Genomic DNA, 27,322 nt, shown 5'->3' with positions numbered 1-27,322 from the left:
CTGCGATCGACCTCTGTGTATCTGTCCCAAAGGACTCCTTTTTTAAAATCCTTTCGGTGATCCTTTATAAGCCTGTCTCCAATACAAGTGTGTTGATATAACAGAAGATTGTAGTGTGGATTCAAGAGAAGGCAACTGAAAGCAAGAATTTCTTAAGCCAGAAATTACACATAATAACTTTGAGAAACTAGAAGTATGAGCTGAGGTAAAGAAATAAAGTCTTAGAAAAACAAATTCTAAATGCTGCCTGTGGAAAAAAAGACCACAGTATATTAACAGATACAATGTAAAGGAATAGTTTGGAAAATAATATTTTTTTTTTAAAGGGCAGTAAAAATCTCCATTTTCTATGGGGACAATAATAAAACAAAACTGTGTAGCATGGTAACAAGAAAGAGGTATTCAGTTTTAAACTAAAAATGTAGCTCAGTTGCATCATTTTAAATCAGAAATCATCAATAATCTATATACTATGGCTTCCTGAATGAAGTACAAATAAATATGGTTCATAAACAGTTTTGTATAGACAAATGTCATTCATCATGCTTTGTGACTATGATACCACTGCCCAACTAATCACTATCAAAAATGTCTTCGCTGATGTGCAAGTGACTTTATTTCTTAGAGATTTTTAGAAATCAGAAGTTGATTCTAGTTTCAGTTTTTTAACTGCATAATACTAAAAAATAGGCACATCTTAATGACTATGACTTGGTTTTCATTTACATGAAAACTCCTTTAAATCTCTTAAGCAATGTTGTGTAGGTATTACACTTACACCCACTCTATGACCTTAGGTCATACAAAGAGAGAATAAATGCAATATGTTATCTAGCAAATAAAACAACAAAATTCCTATTGACTGCAGTAGAATGGGATCCTTTTTACCAGATGTAAATGTTATCCATTATCTTATCCCTTTTTCTCCTTATGATATTACAAATTTTCCTACAATCTCTTAGGTTTTTGGTTGATAATGCTCACAGTCATAGCATCATAGAATCATGGAATCATAAAATTCTAGGTTGGAAGGGGACCTCAATCTTGTCCAACTTTTCTTGGCAAAAGCATGGCCTAGACAGGATGACCGAGCAGCCTGTCCAGCCATAAATTATAAAGGCTCAGACAACTGGGATTGTTTAGCCTGGAAAAGAGGAGGCTTCAAATGACCTAATTTCAGCCTTCCTATACCTGAAGGGAGCCTACAAGAGAGATGGAGAAGGACTATACAAGGGCATGTAGTGTCAGGACAAGGAGAATGACTTTAAACTGAAAGAGAGTAGGTTTAGGTTAAATACTAGGAAAAATTCTTTACTATGTGGGTGATGAGACGCTGGAATGGATTGCCCAGGGAAGTTGTGGATGTCCCATCCCTGAAAGTGTTCAAGACCAGGCTGGATGGGGCTTTGAAAATGTCTCTGCCCATGGCAGGGGGCTTGGAACTAGATGATCTTTAAGGTCCCTTACAACCCAAACCATTATATGATTCTATGATAATATCCCAAGTTATGAAGGTTCTAGAACTTATTATCATCTTTTTAATAACTGCTGATTTAAATTTCTCTCTTACATTTAAGAAAGTGTTAGTTTGGATCTAATTACATTTATATTTATCAATGTGAAAAATTTATATTCAATAGGGTTTGGGTTTTTATTGTGGTTTTTTTGTTTTGTTTTTTTTTTTCAAAAATCACTATTTATATAGTTTAACCATTTTTCATTTGTAACTGAAATAGGGTACCGAACTAATACCCTTCAATTAAGGCAACATTTTTTAAGTGGTTGAGTAACTCTGGGTGCTTCCAGTTTCCATTCTGTGATACGTATGGTCACAGAAAGTATTGAAACAATAGGTTTCTCAAGTTTGAAATTTCTACACTGATTTGATCCTACCACTAAGTAACACTAATTCCAAATGAATTTATTCTATTTATTTATGGCCCTGAAATATGCGGTTTTTTTGGGCTCACTACTTTTAATACTAATTTACAAATCATTATGACTTTACTGTCATAAAGTGAAGTTCCTTTTCACATCTGAGGAGGAGATGTCTTTGCAGGTCTTAGAAGAAATGTGAGATGTTAGAGAATAAAAAAGAATCTTATCAAAATGATACTGCAAAACACTCAAGCAAAACGCTATATTTTTTTGAAATCTCATAAAAACCAGTATAACTATTTCAGAACTTATCAACATTCTTGTTGGTTGTTTTTAGTTTCTACATTTAAACTAATATTTCTGGTGAAATACTGACATTATGTGTTAGAGGTTTCCCAATGCAATCTCTTCTTTCTTACCACTTGTGGCTCACAAAAATGTAATTTTTTCTAGAGTTAGGTTTTGTACAGTCCTCTAGTCCTTTTCATTTCTTTCATATTTATAATTTAAGAATTTAATGAAATGGCTCTTTTCTCCATGCTCAGAAAACATATATTTTTTTAAATTATGACACATTTGTTTAACAGCTGAATATTATGTTTCCCTTAAAAAGTAAAAGATGTGTTCCTACAAATGTCTGAGATCTCCTTTCTTTTAACAACATCAATGCTGCATCTGGGGACTCCAGTTGAGATGGAGTCTAAAACAGCCTTGAAAAGTTTACCTGATTCCTATAGTACAGAGCAGCCATATTTCATTCATTAATTCCTCTGTGACTAATTAATAGTTGCAACTTATCCCAGGATTCTAGAAAACAGTAATATTGTGGCAGTTAATTTACTGTTACTTTTTCTCTGAATACACAATTAAAGTCATTCCTTTATTTGATGTAAATTGCCATCTCCTGAAAGCGTATGGAATAAAAACCCAGCCATGTATCAGAAATAACTTTAATTTAAATTTGCTAAATGACCTCTGAAAGCTAGATGAAAGATTTTCTGCTGAATGGGCTGGTATTCCCTGCCTGTATAATTTATGTGAGAAATTAGTGCGAATGGTTCACTTTTATGGAGCAGTGCTGCTTGTAGCAAGACTGCAGAAACAATTTTCCCCCAAGCCTCCATCTGTTCTTCAAACCAGGGCATATGCCATCTCATCGAGCTTGAAAGTTAACTGATTTATAACTCCTGAAAAGTGCAGAGATTGAAAAGAAAGGTCGACTGAAGCTATGTGATAATGATTTGCTAAGTAGTTGGATAAAGACAATTCACATTACTGTGGACCCCAGAGGACACAAGTGATGTTGTAAGCTTTGGGTATTGGTAGATTGACATGTAGGACAAAACCAAATTGCTCCTCCTTCTTCAGTTAAGCAGATCTCTCTCTTCTTAAAGATGGAAACTTTTTAGAAAGTAAGTAGGTAATATAGCCAAAACATCTTGTTATACTGTGTTTCAGGCAGAATAAGCTTTTTCTATCTACACAGGTTGCCATCTAGAACACCAGGACTTGTTTCACTTTGAGCTACAAGCAGAAACATCTGTCTTTAAAAGTGCATCTTATTGGTTTGTCAGAAAGTTTTGTTCAGTGCCACAAACATAGCACTGATGAATTTTCTCTGTCTACCTCGAAGGTGATTTCTGAGCCCTATCCCAATTAATGGATGGCTTGTTCTCTGTCCATTAGTTATCAGCCTTCTTCCTTTTACCCAAATATTGCAGAGTTCTCAGGCAAGTGACAAAACAAATGGAATTGACAAGATAAAAATCAATGTGTGTTTGATGTTTTCATTTCTAGTAGTCATATACTGTGACCGTTCTGCTTTGAGGCTCAGATACTGAATAATTTCTTCAACTACTTTTTCTTATCAATTCTGATTTTTTCATTTCAGGTTAAAAAATGGCATAGAGTTAAGTGTAGTTTTTATTTTAAAAAGAAATGTAGGAACAGTAGAGAATCTTTTACTATGAAAATTTGGGGCAGATTTTACCATGAAAAACACAAAGGTGCAGTATAAAAAGTACATTTAAATAATAGGAAGAATCATCCTCTACAAGTATGAACTCCTTGTTTGTTGGGGTATCTGTAGCATCTGTAAGAAGAAAATGGCTTTGTAGTTTTCCACAATTGTCTGATGTTATGCAGCCATGGATATCCTGAACTAGCTCACATAGATGAATATACCTTCTGAACAACATAAAACTCAGTGAAGGAAAGCAGAGCAGTGCAGATTAACTATCAGTTATTTCTGTTGTGTAATTTTAGGTCAGTACTGAACATGTGCTGGGTATTCAGATATTGTATATGCTATTGACTAACTAAAGGTGATGAAAATGTAGAGCTAATAAACTGTGACAATTAAATACAAATTGTAAATATCTTATTTTACTGGAAGAGTGTTGAAGAGGTGTTAAACAGTTATAATACAACTTATAAAATTGTAAATTGTGCAAAGTAGAAAGTGAGATGTTTAAGAAAACTTCACACTGTATGTCTGTAGAATTAATAGAGAAAAGTTCATTATCACTGAAAACATATATTCTAAAAACATATTCAACTAATGTCTATACTTAGGAAAGGTATAATGGTGGATGTCTGTTCTCATCAGTTTTGTGACAAACACTACATATTTTGTTACTCTTTATTGTTTCATTTTCATTGTCTACTATATATTAGGCGTGTGCATGGGAAAATTTATCTTCGTCAGTTCCATTTCATTTGCTATATTGCTTTCAAAGCATAAATGAATTCATCATCATTTCAGAGTGATTTTCTTATCACTAGCCTCGATTAACATTTCACGTCAAATTCGTGTTCACATCTACTATGCTACCAAGTTCTGATCCGAGCTAAACTCTCATTCCTCACGTTGTTATTCTGCAAATTAATACTACTACTTTGCTTTTAATACTTATTTTTATGGTCCTTTTACTTTCTTCGGTGTTGGTTCTTCCATCTGTATTCCTCTTGCTTAACTGAGAAGAGTTTGTCTTCATATTAAGTTGGTAATGAGGAGAGCTCAGCAGGATCTGGTTTAGGTAAAGAATGCCTTTTATATGTTCTTTTTATGAGTAAATGCGTCCTCAGATAGAAACCACTTGGATTAAAATTCATGAAAACTTCCTAAAACAGCATGACCTAAATTTTATGCTTCCTTTTTTTTTTCTTTCCCCAAATTCTCTCTTCCTTTGAAACCTATTGACAACTTGGTTCAAGAAAAATAAAAATTTGGCATGAAAGAAGTCTGTTCCTGCAAAGATGGAACTTCATGCTTTATGATCAAACCCACTGAAGTAAAACTTTTGCTTACACTACATAGCAGTGGTGTGAGATGTAGATTTACATTTGTTTGTTTTCAGTCATAATGATGTAACTTCAAGAAGTGCTAGTTTCAAATTAATGTTATTGCATCTTTAAGACATTAAAGACCTTAAAAATTAACTCATTTTAAAACGTCTGACAAAATCTCCATTAAGGTGATTGAATTGTGTTTTTTAATGAAAAAAAAAATTGACTACTGAGTCTATATTTACATTTCAAACAGCACTTTGAATTTTTGACAGTAGTAGTAGCATGTGGTAGGTTATCAGAGCAAAAATAAATTGTCTTAAATATTTAAATGAGATAGTTCCACTTGGCTTTCAGCTTTTGCACATTAACACTCAGGAAACAGACAATTGCAGGGAATTATAAAACCTGCAGGTTTTGTAACAGAATATGTGGGTTGCTAGTATGCTCTACTGTGGCTTCCTTCAACACCATGCAAAAAAATGTGTCTTTGGTTTTAAAGGAATACCAGCTACACAGTCTCCCTATAATGAAACAATCTAAATTGCTGCAGGACCCGGTAGAATTCTATGTTTAGAATATTAGAGTTAAAACCCCCAAAAACCTAACTGGCACATTAGACTTAAAAATAATTAATTTAAAACTCATGCATTGGAACTGATTTACTATGTTTTCAAATTAGTATTATATATGCAGGTAAATCCATGCCTTATTTAAAGAATTATTACAAAAAGGCAGACAAATAATACCTTAGGAAATCACAAATGATGATCTTTAAAGAGATAAGAATATTCAGATGATAATTTCTTCAGGCTATAAGGAGGTTAAAAAAGGGTGTTGCTTCCAGTTTAATCAAAACTTCAGTGTAAATGCAGATCTCTTTAGGAACATGACTTATATTGTAATGTAGTGAATCTTGTCTTATAATGAAGACTAAGTGCACTGAAGTACAGTTGTACTCTGAAAAAGTAACACAATCAATATTGCTGTTCTGTTCATATCCAAAGAAATTATGCTAGGGGCAGAAGCCAGTGGTTGTATGGATAAATACCTATATGAGCCTGTATAGTAACTGATGTTCACACTCTGTGCTTCTTATGTTGTCCTTTCAGACGCTTAAAAAGTCCAATTCAGGTGGGAGACACCCCCTTTGCCTGGCCATTTAATAACAGCACTGGAACCTTGCTGCTCTTACTATTCCTAGGCTGGTAGACAGGGGGCCCCAGATAAAGCTCATGTTTGAGGCAGGAACATTGGTTTTAACACAGCTCGGGCTGGAGTGTCAATTTTGCACTGGAACTCAGGTGAATTTCAGTTTCCTTTGATGCATCTCTTACCTTTTGTTTCCACTATGAGAAAGACAATGTGCATTATTAACTGAACTTAATATGAATGTTTTGCTTAATATGTTCACAGATCAGTTTATATGCTTGCTAACCCCCCCCCAAACCACATATTAACCAGGTAAAAACTGAGGTCCTTTATATGTCTGTTCCAAAATCTAACTTTCTGTATCTGTGCAGCCATTTGGATGGAAATCTGAGCAACTACAGGTTGATAAAAAAGGGCATAGTATACATAAGTTTGGGAATTTGAATGCCATAGTTATTTAGACTATTTTACTCCTTTGGGAATTAAAGTAAACTTGCCTGTTTAAAATTCTTGCTGCTGTAGAGTTCTCTTCTCAGGGATTGATTCATTTTGAGCTCAAATAATAGTTGCCAATTTTCTGATTTAGCTGGATATCTGTACTTCAAGCTAGTCGTGAGGAAAGTTGCTTTTTTTTTCTTGTAGAATTATGAGGAAAGTTGCTTTTTTTTTCTTGCAGAATTATATCTGTAATTTATGTCTTCTTTCTGCTTTACTAATATTCATTCCTTATGTATTTTGATGTTTTTCTGAAGAGATTGGAAAAACAGCTGTCTAAAACTCTGCAGTAACATCACTGAATTTGCCCTATTCTTTCTTGACAAACTCTAAGCAGCATATAGCCAGAGTCATGATACTACAAACCCTCCCAAGATGGGAAAATAATTTAATCTTTTTTAGCTTGTTTATCTGATAAGGAAAAACCTTGATGTTTATTGAATTTATGCATGGGTTTTTATTAATTTTTTAACTCAAACTTATTCAAAGCATTCCTTTACAAGTTAAATCAGAAATGCTTAGCATATTATTTGCCACATATTTATATCAACTGTGATAAATTTGATAGATTATTTCATGAGATAGAAGGCCATAAAATTATCAAATTCAATCCAGCTACAACAGAAGTTCTTAAGTTATGTAAAACAAGTATAGAAAGATGAAGTGAATACAACTTTTTGTTCACATAGCTCTTGTTATCAGTCTGTCAGAGATCTCTTGTCTCCAGAAATTCCTGATAAGAGAAAACAAGGTCATATTTATGCTTTCTTGTGTACACAGTTGCAACTAATTAGGACAAGAAATCTGTTCGCTTTCAAGGGCACAGAAAGACAAACTTTTGTGGATTTACCACCTCAGAAGGTGATATAAACTATCTGACTGACTTTGCATGAAGTTGATTTGGAATGCTGAATAGAATAGAATAGAATAGAATAGAATAGAATAGAATAGAATAGAATAGAATAGAATAGAATAGAATATTTAAATTGGAAGGGACATGCAATGATAATCCGCTGCCTGACCACTTCCTGATGCATTAGGTAGACATAGCTAGTAACCATTGGTAAGAACAATCAGTGAGAGCGGGAATTTCATATATATCTTTTCCCCAGGTAATTGTTTATTTATGCATTAAGGATGCTAGATCATTAATCTAGGTTTTTTAAAACATAACCTAATGTGGTGACACCATCTAATGTGGTGACCATCAGATTATAATAATCCATCAAAAAGTGACTTAATTTTTAGATATGCAGTAGCGGTAGTCCAAAATTCCAGTTACTGGTTAGCATTGGGTTATTTGATGAAAGTTTAAAGGTGGCAAATACACAGTGGGACTGCTAGAATTGTGATGTTTCTCTTAATCTTTTATTTTATCAAAGAGGTTTGCTGATAAAACCTAGAATGTAAAAGTGAGTTCTCTCTAAGAGTGAAGCATGTTTTCTCTGCTTTAATAATTAATTCTGTACCCATGTATATTTCATTATAAAGTGGCAGCCTTTTATACTGCTGTTACATCTGTAAGGAAGTCAAAACTATTCCCCTGTCCTTACACAGCATAGGGGATAATGTGCACAAGCACATTAGAATGTTTTTTCTAAATTTTTATGTTTAAACCAATATATTCATATCAACTAAGAAATGTCTTTGCTTATATCCACTTTCTCACCTGCAGATAATGAAATTGGTGGTTAAACAGGATAAGGCTCTAAGATATTATCTAGATAAAAACTACTGCCTTTTATTTCCAGATGGGTTTTTAAAAGTAGTTATGCCTGATCTGATATGACGTTATATGAAAGACAGTTAATTCAGTTCTTCCATGTCCTGCCATACACACAAAATTTCATTAGACCAGTAGAAACTTCAATGGCCAACCTAGAAGCTACCAAAAAATATAATGTGGATTTACTTGGAATTATTTTGTCACTCAACAATACATAGCGCCTGAGTCCTGTTTGGTATTTGTTGCAGAATACTTTGAAATACTTCGTGCAGTTGTTAAATACTCAGGTTCTTTGTTTGCAAATTCCCATTTAAGTCAGTCTGTCTAAATCACAGATTTAATGGGCCAAATATTTTTTCTGACTATACTGACTTTTTATTCCTATTTATTTCTAACTTTAGATCTGTGTGAGGTTTTTTTCTGATAGAAATATTTAGCCTCTTCTCCAATAAATGCTACTTTTTAATGAAGAACCAAATTACAGGGCCATTTAATGACCTCCTAAAGAAAGACCTTCTAGTTAAGTGTAGCTTATAATATCACATATTTCCCCAGTTCCTACAACTTTATTGATTTCCAAGAATTTAAATAAATTCATTCCTCCTTAGCAAAAAAATGTTATAACTTTATCCTATAAAATGCTCATCTTAGCATTTGTTTTAAGTTCCAACATTGTTACCAACTAATGATGTAATAACTATTGTTCTATAATTTCTAGAAGGTTATTGCTTCTCCTGGTCTTCAGATCTTTGGGCCAGTTGTTGCTGTTAATCACGGCATGAATGCTTTCTAGCCCATTAACCACTGCACTCATTTCAAACTCACACCATCTGATTTAGTTTGGGAGTTTATTCCAGAATCTTATCTTCATTTTTTTTTCCATATCATTTACTGGTGTTGGCACTTATTTTTTATTGCTACAAACCAGAACATTTTTGGATCTGTAACTTGCTTTTACATTAAATACTCAAGACTATAATAGAAGATGGTTGATTTCACATTAAAGTTCTTGGCTTTCTAAAATACTGAGATCCCAGATAATTTTGAGTTTCTACAAATATTTTATGCTGGAATTTTACCATGTTTGTCACTGTTTGTCTTTATACATTTATGTATTAGCTCTTACTTTGGGGTTTTTTTGAGTTTTGGTGTTTGGTTTTTGTTGTTTGTTTGTTTGTTTGTTTGTTTTTGAGTTTGTTTGGGGTTTTTTTGTTTGGTTTTGGGTTTGTTTTTGTTTTTTTTTTTGTTTGGTTTGGGGTTTTTTTTACATGTATATTCCTATAGTTTATGCTTATTGACGCCAGGGAAGTTTGATTTTTGGACTCACAAGAGAGTCCAAAGTTTGATGGATTTGTTTTTCCTAAATTAAATGGAGTGAGGTGTTGAAAAATGACTGACTGGCTAGTAGCACTTTTACAGAAAAGGACCTGTGGGTCCTGGTGGACAGCAAGGTCATCATCGCTCAGCTGTGTACCCTTGCAGAATGAAGGCTAATCACATATTAGATCACACGAATATAAAGTCAGGATGCTCAGGGAAAGGATTATTCCCTTTTACTTCATAATCATAAGGCTATATCTGGAAATCTATGTCTAGGTTTGGGCCCACAGAAATAGAAGACAGATATCAGCATAATGAAGGGGGTCCAGTAGGGAGGCCACCAAAATGACCACGGCGATGCAGCACATGACATATGAAGAGGCACTGAAGGAACTGGGTTGGGTTAGCCTGGGCAAGAGAAGGCTAATTGAGATGTAATTGCAGTCTTCTAATGCCTTTTCTTTTGAAAATGTCATCACGTACTACTGCTTAATTAGTAAAGGCTTCCCTGTGATTCTGAAACATAGATGTTTTACAGCTTAAGAAAATGAGGCACAAAAATAATGGTACCATTTTAAAAGTGTTAACTGGCTTTATTTGTTCTATTATATTTTTAACATTCCTTTAACTTAAAACCACATAGTTTCCATGTGCAGTATTTATACATACACCTATATTTTTTTCAGTACATAATTGTTACCGATTTCTAGCCATATCAGGTAAATTTAAAATTGCATTCATATGATGTCTGAGATTTAAATTCATGTTCAGTTTACCATAACTAAATGATAAATGTAAAACACCTACAGCTTTAGATCCTGGTCAACACACTAGCAGCTCTCTAAACTTGTGTCAGTCTGATTCTTCTTGAATTTCTTCTTTGAAATTGATGTAGCTTACTGAGGAAAATCCCTTCTTCGCACAGGAAAGCCAGAAATGTTTAAAATTACTATGATTAGTCTATTGACATTGTATGAAGTGCTTTGGGCCTCTAGATTTCATGTGATTTAAATGAAAGTAGAAGACTTTTAACTGTACCTGTCATGTAGAATCAGGTTCTAAAAGTGACTCAAATAGAAAGACTTATCTGTTTTCTTTAAAAAAAAAAAAAAGAGGAAAAAATATATAATACCTCACAAATCTCCTGTTGAGCTACTGAATACCAGAACCTAGAGGCAATATATGTAATAATAATTAATTTATCTGATAACCATGTTGGTAACCATCAACTGGATCATCTCTCCAGCTTCTCAATGTATTTGTTAAGATGTGGTGTGGAAACAGGACATAGTATTCTACATATGGCCTCACCATTTCTCATTAAAGGATGATATTTTTCCTCTAATTGCTGGCCACATTCTTTTTAATGCAGCCCAGGCTGTGTTTTGCTTTCTCTGTGACAGGAGCACTGCTGGCTGTTATACATCAATCACTGTAACCCTCATGGGAGCGGGACTGTTACTCAGCCAGGCAGTTCCCAACCTATACAGTGTAGGAGGTTGTTCCATCCCAGCTGCAGGGCTTTGCAGTTCTCCTTATTGAGTCTAACAATGTTTCTTCACATTTCTAAAGGTTCCTCTAAATTTAAGCTCTATTATACAGCTACTCATCACTCTTAATGTCAGACTTTGCCTTTAATGTTTTGAGGGGATGTAAAATGGAAGTATAAAATCCACATATTGTAAAAAGTCAATAGTTACTTTAGGTGTTGCTACAAAAATATCTTCTCCAAGGTTTGGGTGTGCACATAGGTGTGTGTGTGTGTCTGTGTGTGTGTGTATCTATACTATCAGAAAGACAACACGTCATTTTGTGGTTAAAGAAACAAAAGGTTGATTCTGTGAACCTCCTATTTCTTAATTTTTTTATGTTCTGTGTCTGCAAATAAGTGTTCTTGGTACTGGTATGATGCCACATAAATCTTAAATTTTCATTTGCTTTTTTAACAAAATAGGAAATGCCATACATCACAATCAACAAAAACTATACTTTGATTCATTATTATGCTCTTTAACTACAGAAACATATATTTTTTCCCTTAGGATCTGACTTGATCTAATATGCAGAATGGATGGTTCACTTGGGTTACATGAACACTTGTTGCATCAGGACCAGATTAAAGAAGTTCCAACCTGTCCATCCTGTGACACAGTTCAATGCTCCCTAAGTTGGACTTAGGTTTCATTCTATTAATCAGATCACTATAATGGTATATCTTAAAAACCATGCTTTTGTTTTGGTTTTGTGGGTTTTTTTTTCTCTTAGTTTGATTTTTATTTAGATCATTGCAGTAATCTGACAGGAGCCACACAGACATTTGTACTGGTGCAACTGAAAGGAGGGCGAGCCGTGGCCATAGATGAGGAAGCAGAGGGAGGGAAGGAGTGAAGACATCTTAAATCCATTTTATACATGTATACAATTTTAAAAGATAAAATATCCAAGCAGTGGTCTCAAGGAACATTGCATGAAGAACATTTTGTTTTATATCTTTATAATCTGTGGCTTTGTAATAGTGGTCTCAGTGTTATATCAGGTCACCTCATAAATATTCATCAGGTTATTTTACACAGTTTATGCTACTAAATCTGTCTTTCAGGTAAAGAGAAAGGTCACAGAGGGAGGCTTTCTATTAGACTTCTAACTGTAACCTAACCCCTGATAAATATTTTAATAATTTAGTGATTAATTAGAAGCTGGTAATTTTATTCTAAGACCTGACTGTTCAGATTACTTAATTTTATTTATTTAATTTGTTCAGCTCCTGCTGACTTATACAATTTTTATGAAGGCTCTAATTGAAAGACTTCAGAAACTGTTCTTCAGATCTTTAAATTAAATGGTTTTAAATAGCTTAGAATCAAAATATACTATTGCAGTAAAATGAAACAAATGTTTCATTTAAAAACCTAGAAAATATACTTTCCAGACCAAACAAAACCAAACCAACCCCTGTTTATTTTTCTGCTTGGCAATTCTACAAATCAGATCCCTGATCCCTGGAAAACAAGGAGTGGACATATGAAAATTTTAAAGTAAAATGGCCTTAGTTGTTTGCTTTTTCTCAAGAGGCAGAAAGAGAGCCTCCAGAGCCCTCCAGAGCATCTTTCAATTATTCTTCCTTTTCCTGAAGTTATTCCTTAGCAAGAACACACCTTTCAGCTTTTTAGCCAAAGAATCAAAGGTGCTAATAAACTTACACCATGTATCTTCTCTGAGTAGGATCTTTCTATAAAATATAGAAATCAACCCTCTTGAGAGAAGGAAGGTTGATTCTATAGCTAAAAACTTTATGACATCTTCGTAAAAAACAAAGATCACATTTTAGATTGTATAGCAAGTATAATAAGTACTTTTCTTAAGATTATACTGCTCAGTGATGCAACTTCAAACTGTCCTGTAATTTTTTACTACAATATTTATCTGCCTATATGTATTGATCCTGTTTTTATCCTAAAGATAAATACATTACATTTTCTATCCTACTCTGTGCAGTGCAGACACAAACAAAGTGCTCTAAAATGAGAGTTAAAACCAGTTTCTTTTGAAATGCCATGTTTTAGCTATTTGTAACTTCATTCTAGCATACTGAATTTGTTAGATATATTTTGAAGAAAAAAGATTTCTATGTAGATGAATACACGGTTAGCTTATTTAAGAAAAAAAAGTAAAACCTCCTACCTCTTAATAAGAAAAAAATCAAACCCCAAAATTGCATATTTCCATCTTTCTATTAAAAGACCAGTTGTTATATCTTAAAATCTTCCTAGAGCTATGAAACCATGTGCATCAATATGAGTTAAATAAAATACCTTTTAGTATGCAGCTTTAATGCTCTTTAATATTTTGAAGCCTAATCTTACTCCAGTGATATCAGTGGCAGTGTTTTGCTTTTGTATTTCAATGGAATCAAGAACCCGTCCATTTGTTTATGACTAGTTATTCGCAGTTGCATTCATTTTAGTAAGAAAGGGAAATATGTATGGGATTGCTGCCTTGAGTCATGCTGGAGGTGGCCAACTTAAAATCAAGTATTCTGCTCTAAGTACAACTCTGTGTGACACCAATCTAAGCTTAATCACTATTCCTTGTATACACAGGTCAATAGAGTGTGTTGCCATATGGAAACTCCATGGAAAATGAGCTAAAGTCTGATATTAGTATACAATAAAAAAAAAAATTGGTGCAAAACCTCATTTTTATAGACCACAGAGTACAAAGTAAATATTACAGGATTGTATTCATGCAACAAGAGAGCTACTCAAAAGTTTAGGTCATAAATATAATCCAATGGAATCTGTAGTTTGAGAGAACAGTTTGTCTGAAATAGTTGCAACTGAGAAGAACCTCAAATAATTAAACATACATATAAATATCTACATAAACATATATACTTATATAAAAAACGTATATATACTTATATAAAAATGCATATACTTGTATAAAAACACATGTTTTATAGGTAACTCAGAATATCATCTCTATTCTGTTTTTCAGACAAGGCTGCACATTCTCAGTTGGCTGGACTTAGAAGTAACACAGAATAACAAAGTGAAGTTATCTAAATTTCACTTTAACTTAGTCTTTGTTAATAAACTTTACAGAAAAGGTTTCAATAGCAACTGAAACATTAAATTTCACAAATATTCAGTATCCACACATGGCGGGAAAGAAAGTAGAGCAAAAGTGAATCTGTCATACACATAAAGAAAAAATATATTGAGACAGCAGAAACTGTTTCTTAGTGAGCTGACATCCATTGCAGCAGAATCTCAAAATTGGTATGAAGGTAGTATAACTCATAACAAGTATTTTATATTTCTGAGCAAAGTTAAGCGTGGGGTAAAGATAGGAAGAATCCTTTAACTTCTTCACAGAAAGAGGAGTTAAGTTCAAGATACTCTTTTCCAGAGAGTTCACAAACATGCCAATATTTTTTGTTTAATGGTTACTGTAATCTTGTTGGAATGCAATATGCAAATCACACCATACACACTTTTTATGTAGATTACATAGGAGAAGTGCGATCATTCATTCTTCATATTTTTATGACTTTTGATGCAGAAAAGTATTAAAATATTTTGTTGAAATACTATAATGATAAATCTATATGGAACAGGTTGTAATAAAATGATCATTCATCAATACATCTTATTCCATATTGCTATAATTCAACAATTTATGTATTACATAGTGAGCTAAAAAATTTTCTTTCACTTATTACCTTTCATTTTTAATGGAATATGTTCTTACATGTACTGATATAAAGAATTTAAAGTGTTTTTCTCTAGTGATTGGACAAAACGTCAATCAAATATGGAGGATAAAGTCCTAAAATCTAAATAAAAGAGTAATGAGTGACATAAGTCTCATTGAACTGAGAAGAATTTCTTTCACCTATTTCCTTTACAAAAAATTATTGAAGAGACATGCTGTAGAAGTATCAGAAACTCTGCTTCAATTGACGAACAAAACTGAACCCAAGGAAAGCAGCAACGCTTTGTCTGAACGGCCTGTCTCAACTGTTAAATGTTTTGTATATGAATGTAAGATTATTCAGCACGATTGTTTACTTGAAGGGCAGAAGGTGATCTTGAATCGTTAGGTTTCCAGTGGTGACTTCAGAATACAAATACCCTTACAGACTGTTTGCAGCAACATGCAACATACCAAGATGCATCCAAAGGGAGAGCAATTGTACAGCTACCGTCACAAAACTTTACATCTGTCTTATTTGCTTCCCTGATTTCTATTTGTTCTAAGGTAATGGAGAAGACTGGGAGGACATAAACTTTTCTGTTACTAGGTGCCTTTATGTGGCAGCATGCTGAACCTTCTTACTTTAAAAGTATTTACTCTTCTAATTAAAACAGTACTGTTTTTTCAGCATCTGGAGAAGATTCTTCAGCAAGGACTGTAAGGGTTGACAGGGAAATGGTTGCTATGAAACTATTTTCTGAGCTAGCATGGCAGAGGAACATTAGGCGGGATCTAATTTGCATCTCTTCCATGCTACAGTTTCTTCTTCAGTGTGATCTGATCATAGATTTCACCAGTATTCCAGAAAGCACAGCTCAGCATGGAAAGTAGTTGTTTCCCCAGAAATAGTACAAGTATCAACCCTCCCACCCCTGCATTAGAAACAGCAAGGTTTCTAAAAAGGTTTCTAAAAGCAGTGAAGATCAATCTACAAAATTATTTAATATATGATCTAGTAGTTATCACATTTAGTAGTTGCAATAAATCCTGAGCTTCCTATTTTTCATGAAGGTGTTAAACTTAGGAGAGAGAAAAGATGTTATGTTAATTACAACAATTAACTATTGCTGACTGAAAACTCTTCAGTGTGAAACACTAGGACTTGACATTTCTGCTACATATGTGGAGACCTATACATAATAAATATTTTATGTCTTTATCTTCAATTGAAATTAAGTTTAATATTGTGAATTTACTTTTCTGCATATTTGAAGGGACTTTCTACTTAAATTTTTAGCTAACCTATAGTTTATTATTATAGTTAATATTCATTACTAATAGTGTTAGTTGAATAAAATATTCATTAGTTGAATAAAATACCATTGCGTGGCTGCTCTGTTAAGCTGGAGGATCTGGAAACAAGAAATTGTAGCAAGAAAACAAACTAGTGGAACATACTGCATGAGATTATTATAATTTCAAAATTAAATATTAACAAAACTGCAGGCTTGTATGCTATGGTATCCCAGGCTCTATTTATGTGTAGCTATTTCCTCAGTAAACAAATAAATTCATAATCGTTATACAAGGAAGGCTGTTTTGGGGATTGTATAAGTCAGAATTTCTTTTCAGCCCAGGGGTGTGTGGCAACTTAAGTAATAGTTCTTGTTATTGGACCTTTAATGCGCCTCTGAGACTTCTTACCAAAATATTGCTAAACATGTTAAAAAATTAACTAGATCATCGTGCCAGAGCTGTGGTCGTCAAGATTCCTGTCTTCCCACCTAATTCAGTCTGTGCATTGGCAGCGAAAAGACTTGGCTATCCCCCAGCGTCTGTGTGCCAGCTGTGTCCCACGGGCTTGGGCTGGGAAAGAGGAGGAGCAGCAGCGTTGTCACCATTAGGTGGCTCACTGGGAATGCGGCTGTGGCGGCGCAGGCCGTGCCGCCCCCCTTCGCAAGACGCTGTGTGAGTCATTTACAGGAATGGGGAGAAAAAGACCCTGTCTTTGAGTTCCAGAATAGGCGAGACCTGGGTCGAGCTCTGGGGAAAGTGCTCCCGAAGTGCAGTGTGAGGAGAGGTCTATTTGCCTGGCGTTACTGCCTGCCCCTTTGTTCCCTGTGTCCTTGGCAGAGGCTGAAAGAGCTGGGTCTGTAATACTTGGGCCCTGCTGTGCCACTTAAAGAAATAATAAGCCATTGTCTTCATTAAGTAAGCCTTGTTTTAGCAAACAGAATTCAAATACTAAAAAGGGAACATTTTTAAGAGGGGAGAATCAGATGCTTTACAAAATTCCCTAGAGAAACTGCTTTGTTTCCACTATTTTATTGCTACTCGCTGAGAAGATTCATATTCAAATGGGTTGGGGTTGTGAATCGGTCGTTTGCACATTCTCATGCACCCAGGAAGGCTATGATTATGGCTAATTACAATGACGAATGGAATCCTAACAAGAGTGCTCAATCAGATTGCTGTTCATGCATGAAGCAACTCAGACCAGCCAATGGAGGTGTGATTTTGGTAATTACAAACAATGGGTCTAGCTTGAAAAAAAGCTCAGTAAATCTGCTCGAGACAAAAGAAGGTCTAATTAATCACTTTAAGTTCTGAATTCTCCGGATGATCTGCATGCTCAGTTCTCTTTAGCATTCTTTTAATAAACTTAGTCGAAGAAGTAAGAACGCTTCCTTTTTGCTCATACTTTCACTGGATAAAAAGCAACTGTTTCAAAATATCCTGACTTTCCCTTTGTGATGATCATGTTGCAACCTGTTTTTCAGGCAAGTAGGTGGAACAGTAGAAAAATAAACACGCTTTTGTTTGCCTTGCTAGCAGTGCCATTATTTATGTTTAGAAAAGCGATGAACCTTCTTTCAGTTGTCATAGTATTATTGACCTCATTCCCAAACTTAATTTTGTTGAATTAAATGGGAATTTTGACATCACCTCCAAATACTGCAGATCTTAAATCTGTCTTGAAAAGTTGTACTCAGGCTAATGTAAATAAATGACTAAAAAGTCATACATTTTTATTACCTTATTTTTTAATAAAGAAATATTAGAAGCATATACATAAAGTCAAAGGAAGGCTAATCTTTTAGCAATGAAACTTTGAGGGCAGGACAGTTTTTCTTTGTCTATTAATATTCATTCCAAATTTCATTTTGAACATGCTATGATCTGATATGTTCATAGCAAAAAAATCCTTAGATTAATTTTTCCATAAATAAGTACCATATTGAAGATAATAACCTGGCTCCAGTACTTTAGGAAACATTCGAGGAACTATCTTTTTCTTGTAGATTCAGTTGAGTTGAAGGGATCACCTGTATATTTGACTTCAGTGAAACCTTGCTTTGACATAGACATGCTTTAAGCATGAAGTATTATGTACTCAGGAAATCTATAGAATAAATTGAACTGCCATATGAAAAAGCACAAACCATGAAGTAAATAGGAATTGTTTTGGACCACTGATGTTTGTATGTATGTCTTCTCTAGTTTTATTGGGTCTTTTTCTGTCATTTAGACAAGTCAGCACATTGTCCAAAGGCCCTTTTTTGTTAGAAAGATCTTTTAGTATACAAAATACCTCTTCCTTGCCAAAAATGTTGATGAGGTTGATGCACAGGATCAGATTAACTGGATATATCAGTTTTAAGCAGTGTTAGTTTGTGAGACCTGTGTTAGAAATGATGAAACTTTTATTTGAATTGCTAAATAACCTTTGATTCTTCTGTCACCTTTATACCACAAAATGATGCATTGCCCATTTTGCTGTACATCTTTCATTATTATTATTTGTCTTAAAACACATGATTTTCGTTGTGTGGTTTGGCTGTGGCGAGGCCTTAGTGGTAACAAATAGAAACTTTTTGGTGTGCCCTTTAACTAATCTGGTAGAGATTGTGTCATATTATGAATTATGTATGATCTGGCTGTGCACAAACCTGTTGTTAAGGTTCATGGAACCACTGCTTTCAACCAGGCCCAGACTTGTAGACTTTTCTGATAAGGCATGATCCATAGTGCTTCATTTAATGATTGAGCCAATAAAATAGCTTGCTGCTGCCAAAACGGTAATTTGTCCCTGCTGTCTCCTTCAGGTTCCCATGGGTAAGTCCAACTGTTCAGCTAAACCTGAGACAGTGTTACTCACTAAACCAGCAGTGAATTTAGTATTCTGCTGTTTTGGTGGGCTGAATTGAGCAGCAAGGGATCAGGACAAGACCAGAGCGTACAGAAGAACACAAAGGTAGATCAAATCCAGACATGGAGATGGAGAGAGAGAGGAAGTGAGACCTCACTGTGTGTGTCAGGCAGCCAGATTTTTTTAGTCATCTCTTGAAATTATGTCTCTGTAGGCCTTTTTTGTATTTAATACCTTTACTTCAGTTCCCTCCATTAGCAAAATTGGTCAGGGAGTGTCCTTCAAAAGCTTTTAACCTCCTTTGATTGCATCCAGTATATCTTAAAATACTAATGCTTTTGTATGGAAAGCCTTTTCCTTAGATTTTCCAGTAGTCTATCAAATTAAAGCCATCTAGGTCATATGCCAAACACTTAGATATCTTAAAATTAATTAGATAACCCAATTCATACCTCAGTCAGATGCATTGTATTAATCTAACAAAAAGTGGAAGTAATCACTTTGCTTAGCAGTTTCTCATTTCGTGTAATATAAATGAGAAACTTACTTGAATATGACCACAATTTTAACTTGAAAATCTTACAAAAATTCTGCAAGAAAGAACTTAACAGTAACCTCATCTGTGAATTTACCCATTGGTGAGACCAGTTACTTTTGTCCCTCCTTCTCTATATCTTCAAACCACTACTTCTTATTTTGATAAAAATACAGGAGTAGGAATAAGAGGAGTGTTTAAACCTTTTCTCTCTATGAAAGGAATCTCTATCCTTCACTGATAGGATATCCTCACCAAGACAGGAAACAATAATTCCTGCAGTCCAGCAGTGCATAGCTCATTGAGGCAGGTAGGAGTAAGGGTTTTCTGCTCTTAGATATCCATAGGTATCTATCTGCTGTGTTCCAATGGATTAAAATATTTTTAGCCTTGCGAGATTGTGAAATTGATAATAAAAACATACACAAAAAGTATTTTAAATATATTTGGCTTAGTTTTTAAAAGATCATTACATTTTTTTAAAGATATCATTACTCCTAAAGGATGTTATAACTGGAGAGATAATAAAATTAAGACTAGTGTATTTGCATTACTAGTCTATAATTAGGATGTATTTAAAGAATGAAACATTTACAGAATACATAGTGGTATGGTGCAATATAAAAGTTTAATTGGCATTCATTTTTGATGACCTACATATTACCTATAAAACCTTTATTTTCTTAATATTTTTTCATTGAGCTATAGTAGAGCAACCTAAATAGCTCTTTCTCTTATCAATAAATTAATTTAGCAAATAAACGTGTAAGATGTTACTCGAAGTAAGCATAAAGAAAATCTGATTTTATTTCTGCTAACACTGTGTCAGTGTATTACAGAATGTTGCAGATTTCGACTTGTTGTCTCCCTGCATTTGGTTATATCCTCTGTGAAATTTAAGAGTAGTTTAGAGAGCTTCTCTAGTAAATAACTTTTACAGTGACTTTTTGTATTCCTCATTGAGTCACTGTAAGACAAAAGTGAAGCATATGAGGTTCTGCTAGATGAGGTTACTTCAGATATAAACTAGATCCTAGAGAAAAAATCTAGAGATGCTTTAGCTAGGCACTCTGACTTAATTTATTCTGCTTGTCAGAAACTTTTGGGATATACAAAATTCATCTCCTCTCCTGACATCTCTGACAGTTTATTCCCACAAGACTCAAGTGGGATATTTAATTTTTGGAACAGGAGGCATTTAATTGACAAAGTATCCTGAAAAACATACTGAGATGAGAACAGTACCCTATGCTCTTCAGTGACAGAATCAGTTATGAATCAGAGAGCACTGTCAGTTTGTTATCTGCCTGTCTCAATGGCACTTAGGGTAGGAGGAATAATGGACCCTAATATCTCCGTAGGTTAGTGTGTATTATTCTTGTCTTATGTAACACAGCATATGAAAGATATTCTACAGGTAATGAATAAAACTAGTCATTACATCGTTGATGTTGCCAACCATTTTCTTCATAATTATTTTCTCACTGTTACAGTAACATTATTTTTTACTCTTCATTTCAGTCTAATCACAATACCAATGACTCCTTTTTGTTTTTGCTGGGACCTATTATGCTTTTGTTTCCTTTTTCTAGAGGTATCTGCAAGTCTTAGTGGGAGTAATAGTGTTACAAAGTTGGAAGGTGTTGCTAATGCAAAAAAACTTAGACAAGAAAAGTTAGACAAGTTTCTCAACCAGAATGTAAGAAATTGATTGGAACTTAATGTGAAAAAGTTATAGAGAGTAATAGTGAAAGTTACTCGTAGTGATATTAACCTGATTCTTGAGGATTTTTTTTCTCAGTAATGTCAGCAGGAGTTTGTGCTTAACTTATATAAAACTTAAAAAAAAAAAAAGATAAAAAAGTTCTGACAATCTCAGTTGACTGGAAGATGGCCATGGGACACTGGTATGATGGAAATCTAATGCAATTTTACAATACATTAGCGTGTTTAGGAGAGACAGGGAATGGAGCTTTGTGCAAGGCATTGTAAAGACCTGATTTTGATATTCTGTAGTTCTAGTTACCTGTTTTCAAGAAAGATTAAACACGTATAGAGAACTCCAGGGATGACTAGGAGAATGAAATATTGGTTGTACAGAGAGATATTTAAGGAGAGTGATATATTTAGCTGAGCCAAACAAAACTTGAGAAGAAAATATGGCTACTCAGAATAAATGCATGGTTATAAATTGTGACTAGAAATTTAGTCAGGAGTGAAAATCTGGAATAACCTTCCAAATTGCTGGACAGCAGCCACTTGAAAGGCTTGTGGGAAAATTATATCTCAAAATTTTAACTCCTGGAGATAACAAATTCCTGTAGATGATAAATTATTTTGTATATGTCCCCATAAGTATGATTATTTCAAAGGGGTATGAAAATAAAACATTTACTTCTTATTTGCTGGGTTTTTTATTCAGTTCTTCAGACTTTCTGTTGTTGCCAGTAGGAGTGCAAAACAAAAAGATTTTTGACTAGAAATAATTTTTCTCTTGTTTTATTTCTTTAATTGTTTATTTGTTTTAAAGCACTCAGAATTTCTATAACTAGCAGCAAGTTATCAGGCTAATTTTTCTCCAGAAGTTTGACCTCTGCTTGTAACATGGGAAGATATTTATAGTAATGAGTGGATTTTGCCATCAGGAAGCAAGCTAAAACAAGACAGATACTTGGAATTAATGTCACTAGTTTTATTCTGTAGATTTATTGAGAATATTTTTTTTGATACTGTCCAGCTTTACCCAGTGGTCTAGAAGGTGTGGCAAAAATCATTTTACTCCAACTACATTTACAGATTTACAGGCTCTTCAACAATATTCTTGAAACAAATTTTAAAAATAATAAAATACTAATATGGTGGTTGCAGAGTAAGATCATATCACAATTCCTGATTTGCTGATGTAAATTTTTCAAAATTGCACAACAATCAGGATGTATTCAGTACTTACTGAATATAAACTTCCATTAATTTTTTTGATGACAATATACCTACATTATAAATTATAATTTCTGGAAGATTCTAGGACTGGCGTATATCAGTAACTGTTTACTGGTACAAAAATGTTGCATTTGATAGCAAGCTCAGACTCATTAACTATAGCCTACATTAAAAATAAAATCTAAATCTAAGCTTCCACTCAGTTTTGTTTTAGAAAATATTTTTCACTTAACTAGACAAAATGAAAATAGGAGAGGTTATGTTTTACTGCATAGGTGAAAACTACAAAATGTAATGTCACTTATTACTAATTATTTTTATTATGGAATTATGAACTTCTAAAAAAATTTAGCAGCCTATCACTTATATATGTCTCCAAAAATTGAGTTAGGACAGGAACAAAGTAGGAAAGCTAAGTTCTCCAAATACTTGGACATGTGATTATTTTATAATCTTTTTCATATTTAAACTTGATGTGTGTTCCATTAATTTATAATAATAATTTATAATAAAATGTATGTTGGGATGTCATAAACAATTAATTTAGGGTTATAAAATAATCAGAACAGCTAAATCTGTATCCTTTTGCTAAAAAAGACTTTGGATTTTTTTTAGCAAACTTTGCAATCTTCTAGCAGAAACAACTGAAGTATTTGTAATTAGGCACAATCCTTTGTCAACTGCTCTTTTCACGACTCCATGTATAGTGTCTGCATAGTGACTGTGGAACAACAATATTCCTTTTGAAAGAGTTTTAAAGAAGAGACGTAAGGGAAGAAGGCAAATAACTGATTTCTTGCTCTTGACAGAGGACCAAACTGGAATTTATGCACACTGATTGCTGGATAACCTACAGTGGCTCCAGTAAGAATATCCTACAGCAAGCGTTCCTCTGGGCAGTGATGTTTAGGACCATCGCAGGAATTAGTAAAAATGCAGTCTCAACACAAGTACTGAAAAAAACTCCTTATTTTTGCAGGAGGTTTTACAGGACATATTTATGATTTTATTATCAGTTTTATATTAATAGATTTTAATTGAATAACTGATCCATATGTTACCAAGTTGTGCCAAAGTGGTTGTCAGAATCAATACTGCCATGTAAAAGCACACAGGCATGGCTTAATTACCCTCTTTGAGATAGTTTTAAAATATTCTTACTGATTAGCTGGAACTGTCACATGACAGTAAACAATCTTAGTGATTACTACTATATAGTTTAGAAGCTAAAATAATACATTACAACCAGACCCAAAACTGTATATCACTTAGCTAAGAACATTTTAATGAATTAATTTTAAATCACAAAACTGCTTTTATAGTAAATATCCTGTTGTGGTTGGGTTTTTTTCTCCATTCTGTTCAATATCTCTTATTGAAACTTCTGAGAAAATCTTGCCATAAGAATTAACTTTTTAAATAGAAATGGGTCTTCTTTACTAGTGAGTGAGAAGAAGAAAGCAGACCTCTACTATGAAAATGCTGTTGCATTTCACTTTTAAAATAATAATTTTGCAGAAGTAACTACAGAACACTTTCCATGTGACTTGGAAAAAAATTTAGTACAAGCCTGATAGGGTATTCAGACATTAAACTAATAGATTAAGATAACTGCCATTATAATAATAGTCATAACATAGAGAATAATTCTGTTCTCAAAGGACACTAACTTCATGTGTACATGATTAATTTTATAATGTCTATATAATTCATTTTAAAATATGTGATCTTTAGTGGAAACCCAGGAGACCAGAATGCTTTTAATGAGATTTAAAATAATCAAGGAGTATATATATATGACAGGAGAACAGATTTTAAAAAGTACTGGGCTGCAGAAACAAGTAGTTGGAAGAAGCCAGCACTGCCTACTGCCTACAGCACTACACAAACCTATTTACTGCCTTTAGAAAGTTAGCAATCCGAAAAATCCCCTCTTGAAATGAGACTGAGCATTGTAGGGATGCTTCTAATGCCTTTCTGTGATAAATGTAACTGTCTAAAACAAGACTTGCTTCATATTGCAGTGAGTGAACATGTAGTAGTTCAATACCGAATGAGAGAGATTTTAGTGACATACCTAAGTTTTTCCCTTAAGCAATGTTGCATTGTTTTTTGAAAAGTCTTATTGTTCTTACAAAATAGGCTTTATTTATCTTAAAGTAGGGGTATTCTTAATGATTAAAACACTTTCCAATCATACTTCTACCTGTGAGAAAATTCTGACAAGCTTTCTTCTAGAAATTAAAAAAAACCCCTCTGTGTATTAAATATTACTGTAGATGAATTTTGCAGTCAATTCAGTATTCTAACATCATTAATTTCTCCATTATTTTTTTCATAATTTCTTCTCTGGTAATTTTCCTTTATTTTCTTATTAGTTTCAGAGTGCATGATAATGAAGTGATGTTTGTGTTTTTACTTAGGGAGAGAGTAAATAAGTTTTCTTGGTAATCTGTTTCTGCATTCACTTTTTGATATATTGTATCTTTAAAGTTACTTTGACGTGTAAATATATGTCATTTACCTAGTTGCAGGGGTAATACCTGTCTTATTTCTACTATTAAATTATATGGAAAAAGAATTGACCTTCTCTTTTTAATTTTTCATGTTCAGTTCATGTATTTGACTGCCAATTATACATGTCACTTCAAACTGAATTTCAGACCTTTTATTGAAGTTGATAAAAAGCCTCCCATTCATTTTAATAAGCACAATCCCAGCCCTGAATGAGAACAAAAAAGATTACACTTGAATTCTGTGAATATTAAAAATACAGATTTATAGTTGTCCCAAAATAGATTTCAAATTCCAATAATTATATTCTCCTTTGAATTCAGAGCCCCCAAAAAAATTTAAAAACCTTATTATTCATAACAACGAGACACTACTATGCTCATTCAAAGGCCTGTTTGTCTCATTTCAAGGTGATTGAGATGCAACACTTAGGGAAAGTATGATCAACAGAGTTAAATATTTCATCTGTATTCTCCTGTATATCCTTCCAATTTCCAACTATCAGTGGCTTAACAGCTTCCTAATCGAGATGTTGAATAAAATTTTTGGCATTTAGGAAGACTGGATAGACCTATCCCAATCGTTTTAAAGGTATTAATTGATCTCCACAATATACTTTGTTAATAAACTGCTATTTCCTTATACATTGTATGAAGAAAAATTCTTCCTTGGATCTTAAATTTGTATCTGATTGTTTATTTTCTCTTGTATTATGAAAAAAAAGTTGACGCACTGTTATTGATTCACACCTCTACTGTTCATGGCTTCTGATGAATGCTGCTCAATCATCTCTTTATCTAAACAGAACAGTCCTAGCCTACTTAAGTCTTTCCACTATGAAAAAATGTTCTGTACTTCAGATAATCCATGCTGCCCTTTTGTTTATCTTCTCAAATTCTTTTACACACTCTTTAAATCATATATGTACAAAATTTTGCAGTAGCCAAGCATCATGGATTTGTCATCTGATATAATGAAGCTTTATGACCATTAATTACTGTTTACTAATAATTGCAACCATTCTGTTTGCCTTTCTGACTGTTGTCAAACACTGTTCCTACATTTTCAGGTAACTGTCTGCAGGGGCTTCAAGATCTCTTTCCTGAGAAGTATACTCAGGATTGTATAATTAGGATTGTTTATTGTTTTCCCTGATACATGTTACTCTGCATTTTCCAATAATGAATATGAACTATCATTTTATCATCCTTTACAGAAACTGAATGCTCAGTTCTATGCATCATTACTGTGCTTCAACAAGTTACCAATATATTACAGGACTTTTCCTGTTATCTTGTTGCTCTTTATTCTCCATAAGAATATTTTGATGGATTTGGTGCTCTATGCACATCTGCAATTTCAGACACCTAACTTAGCCAAATATCCTTTGGAAGCATCTTCTGTAGACAAAGCAGGAGGAGGAAACATTCTCTAGGACAAAGTCAAGCTATCGCCACCTTAGCAAACAGTAAGGTGCAATAGAAACAGGTCTATAAAAGAATTAGTCATGATAACTCCACATCCATACCATATGGGTTATGGGAGATATATTTCTGAGTATTTGATTCTTATTTTCTGAGTGGTTTGATTTTGTGTATCGAGTACCCAGCATCAGCTGGAATAAACTAAGTTAACTCTTGGACCACATCTTTTGATTTAGCTTTATGTAAAATGAATCCAATTCAAGCACTCCAAACTCACTTTATGATATTAGTGAGGATGATAAGGAAATTTATTTCAAAAGCACACTTCTAACTAATGCACTAATATAGACCTTTTTTACATGAAATAAGATAGACTCCCATTCAGAATTATGCTCAGAATCACACCCCTGTCTCTTCTGTATCTCTTCACTCCAGAGATTTTACACTAGGGTATGAATATACCATTTCACTGAAGGTTTCTAGAAATACTAATACAAAGACAGACTCGTCCTCTTTCTTGTGGCTGCTATATGGCTTTTGAGATTTCTTTGAATCTTCCATGTAAATCACATTGATCTATGTATCCATTAATTTTATGACTCATTCTACCAGTTCAAGTGCTGTCACACCTGCCATGTTCTGTTCTGTTGCTATCAGCATCTGCTTGACTGATAGGATGCACCCTACAACAGGTGATATAG

At 33.7% G+C, this 27,322-nt stretch overlaps 1 protein-coding gene across 6 annotated transcripts in view; it reads left to right on the top strand.

Annotated features, from left to right (window-relative positions):
• The window catches only part of PACRG (PARK2 coregulated), a 227,030-nt gene that overhangs the window by 58,258 nt on the left and 141,450 nt on the right, over nt 1-27,322 (top strand). Inside the window, exon 4 of one of the 6 annotated variants that reach the window (XR_001874561.1) lies at nt 21,957-21,990. The exons of 4 other annotated variants lie outside the window; for them this stretch is intronic. Coding sequence is in view for 1 of the 2 variants with exons in the window: in XM_017813709.1 (XP_017669198.1) it covers nt 11,902-11,913 (12 nt within the window). In the remaining variant the exon portion in view is untranslated. Of the gene's footprint in view, nt 1-11,901; nt 11,929-21,956; nt 21,991-27,322 lie in introns of those variants that run through there. One more of the 6 variants, XM_017813709.1, reaches the window with a different exon arrangement.

Source organism: Lepidothrix coronata, unplaced genomic scaffold (genome assembly GCF_001604755.1).
Source record: "Lepidothrix coronata isolate B3197 unplaced genomic scaffold, Lepidothrix_coronata-1.0 Scaffold42, whole genome shotgun sequence".
NCBI lineage: Eukaryota > Metazoa > Chordata > Aves > Passeriformes > Pipridae > Lepidothrix > Lepidothrix coronata.
Note: the sequence above shows the minus strand (reverse complement) of the source record. Positions and strands in the feature narration are given on the sequence as shown.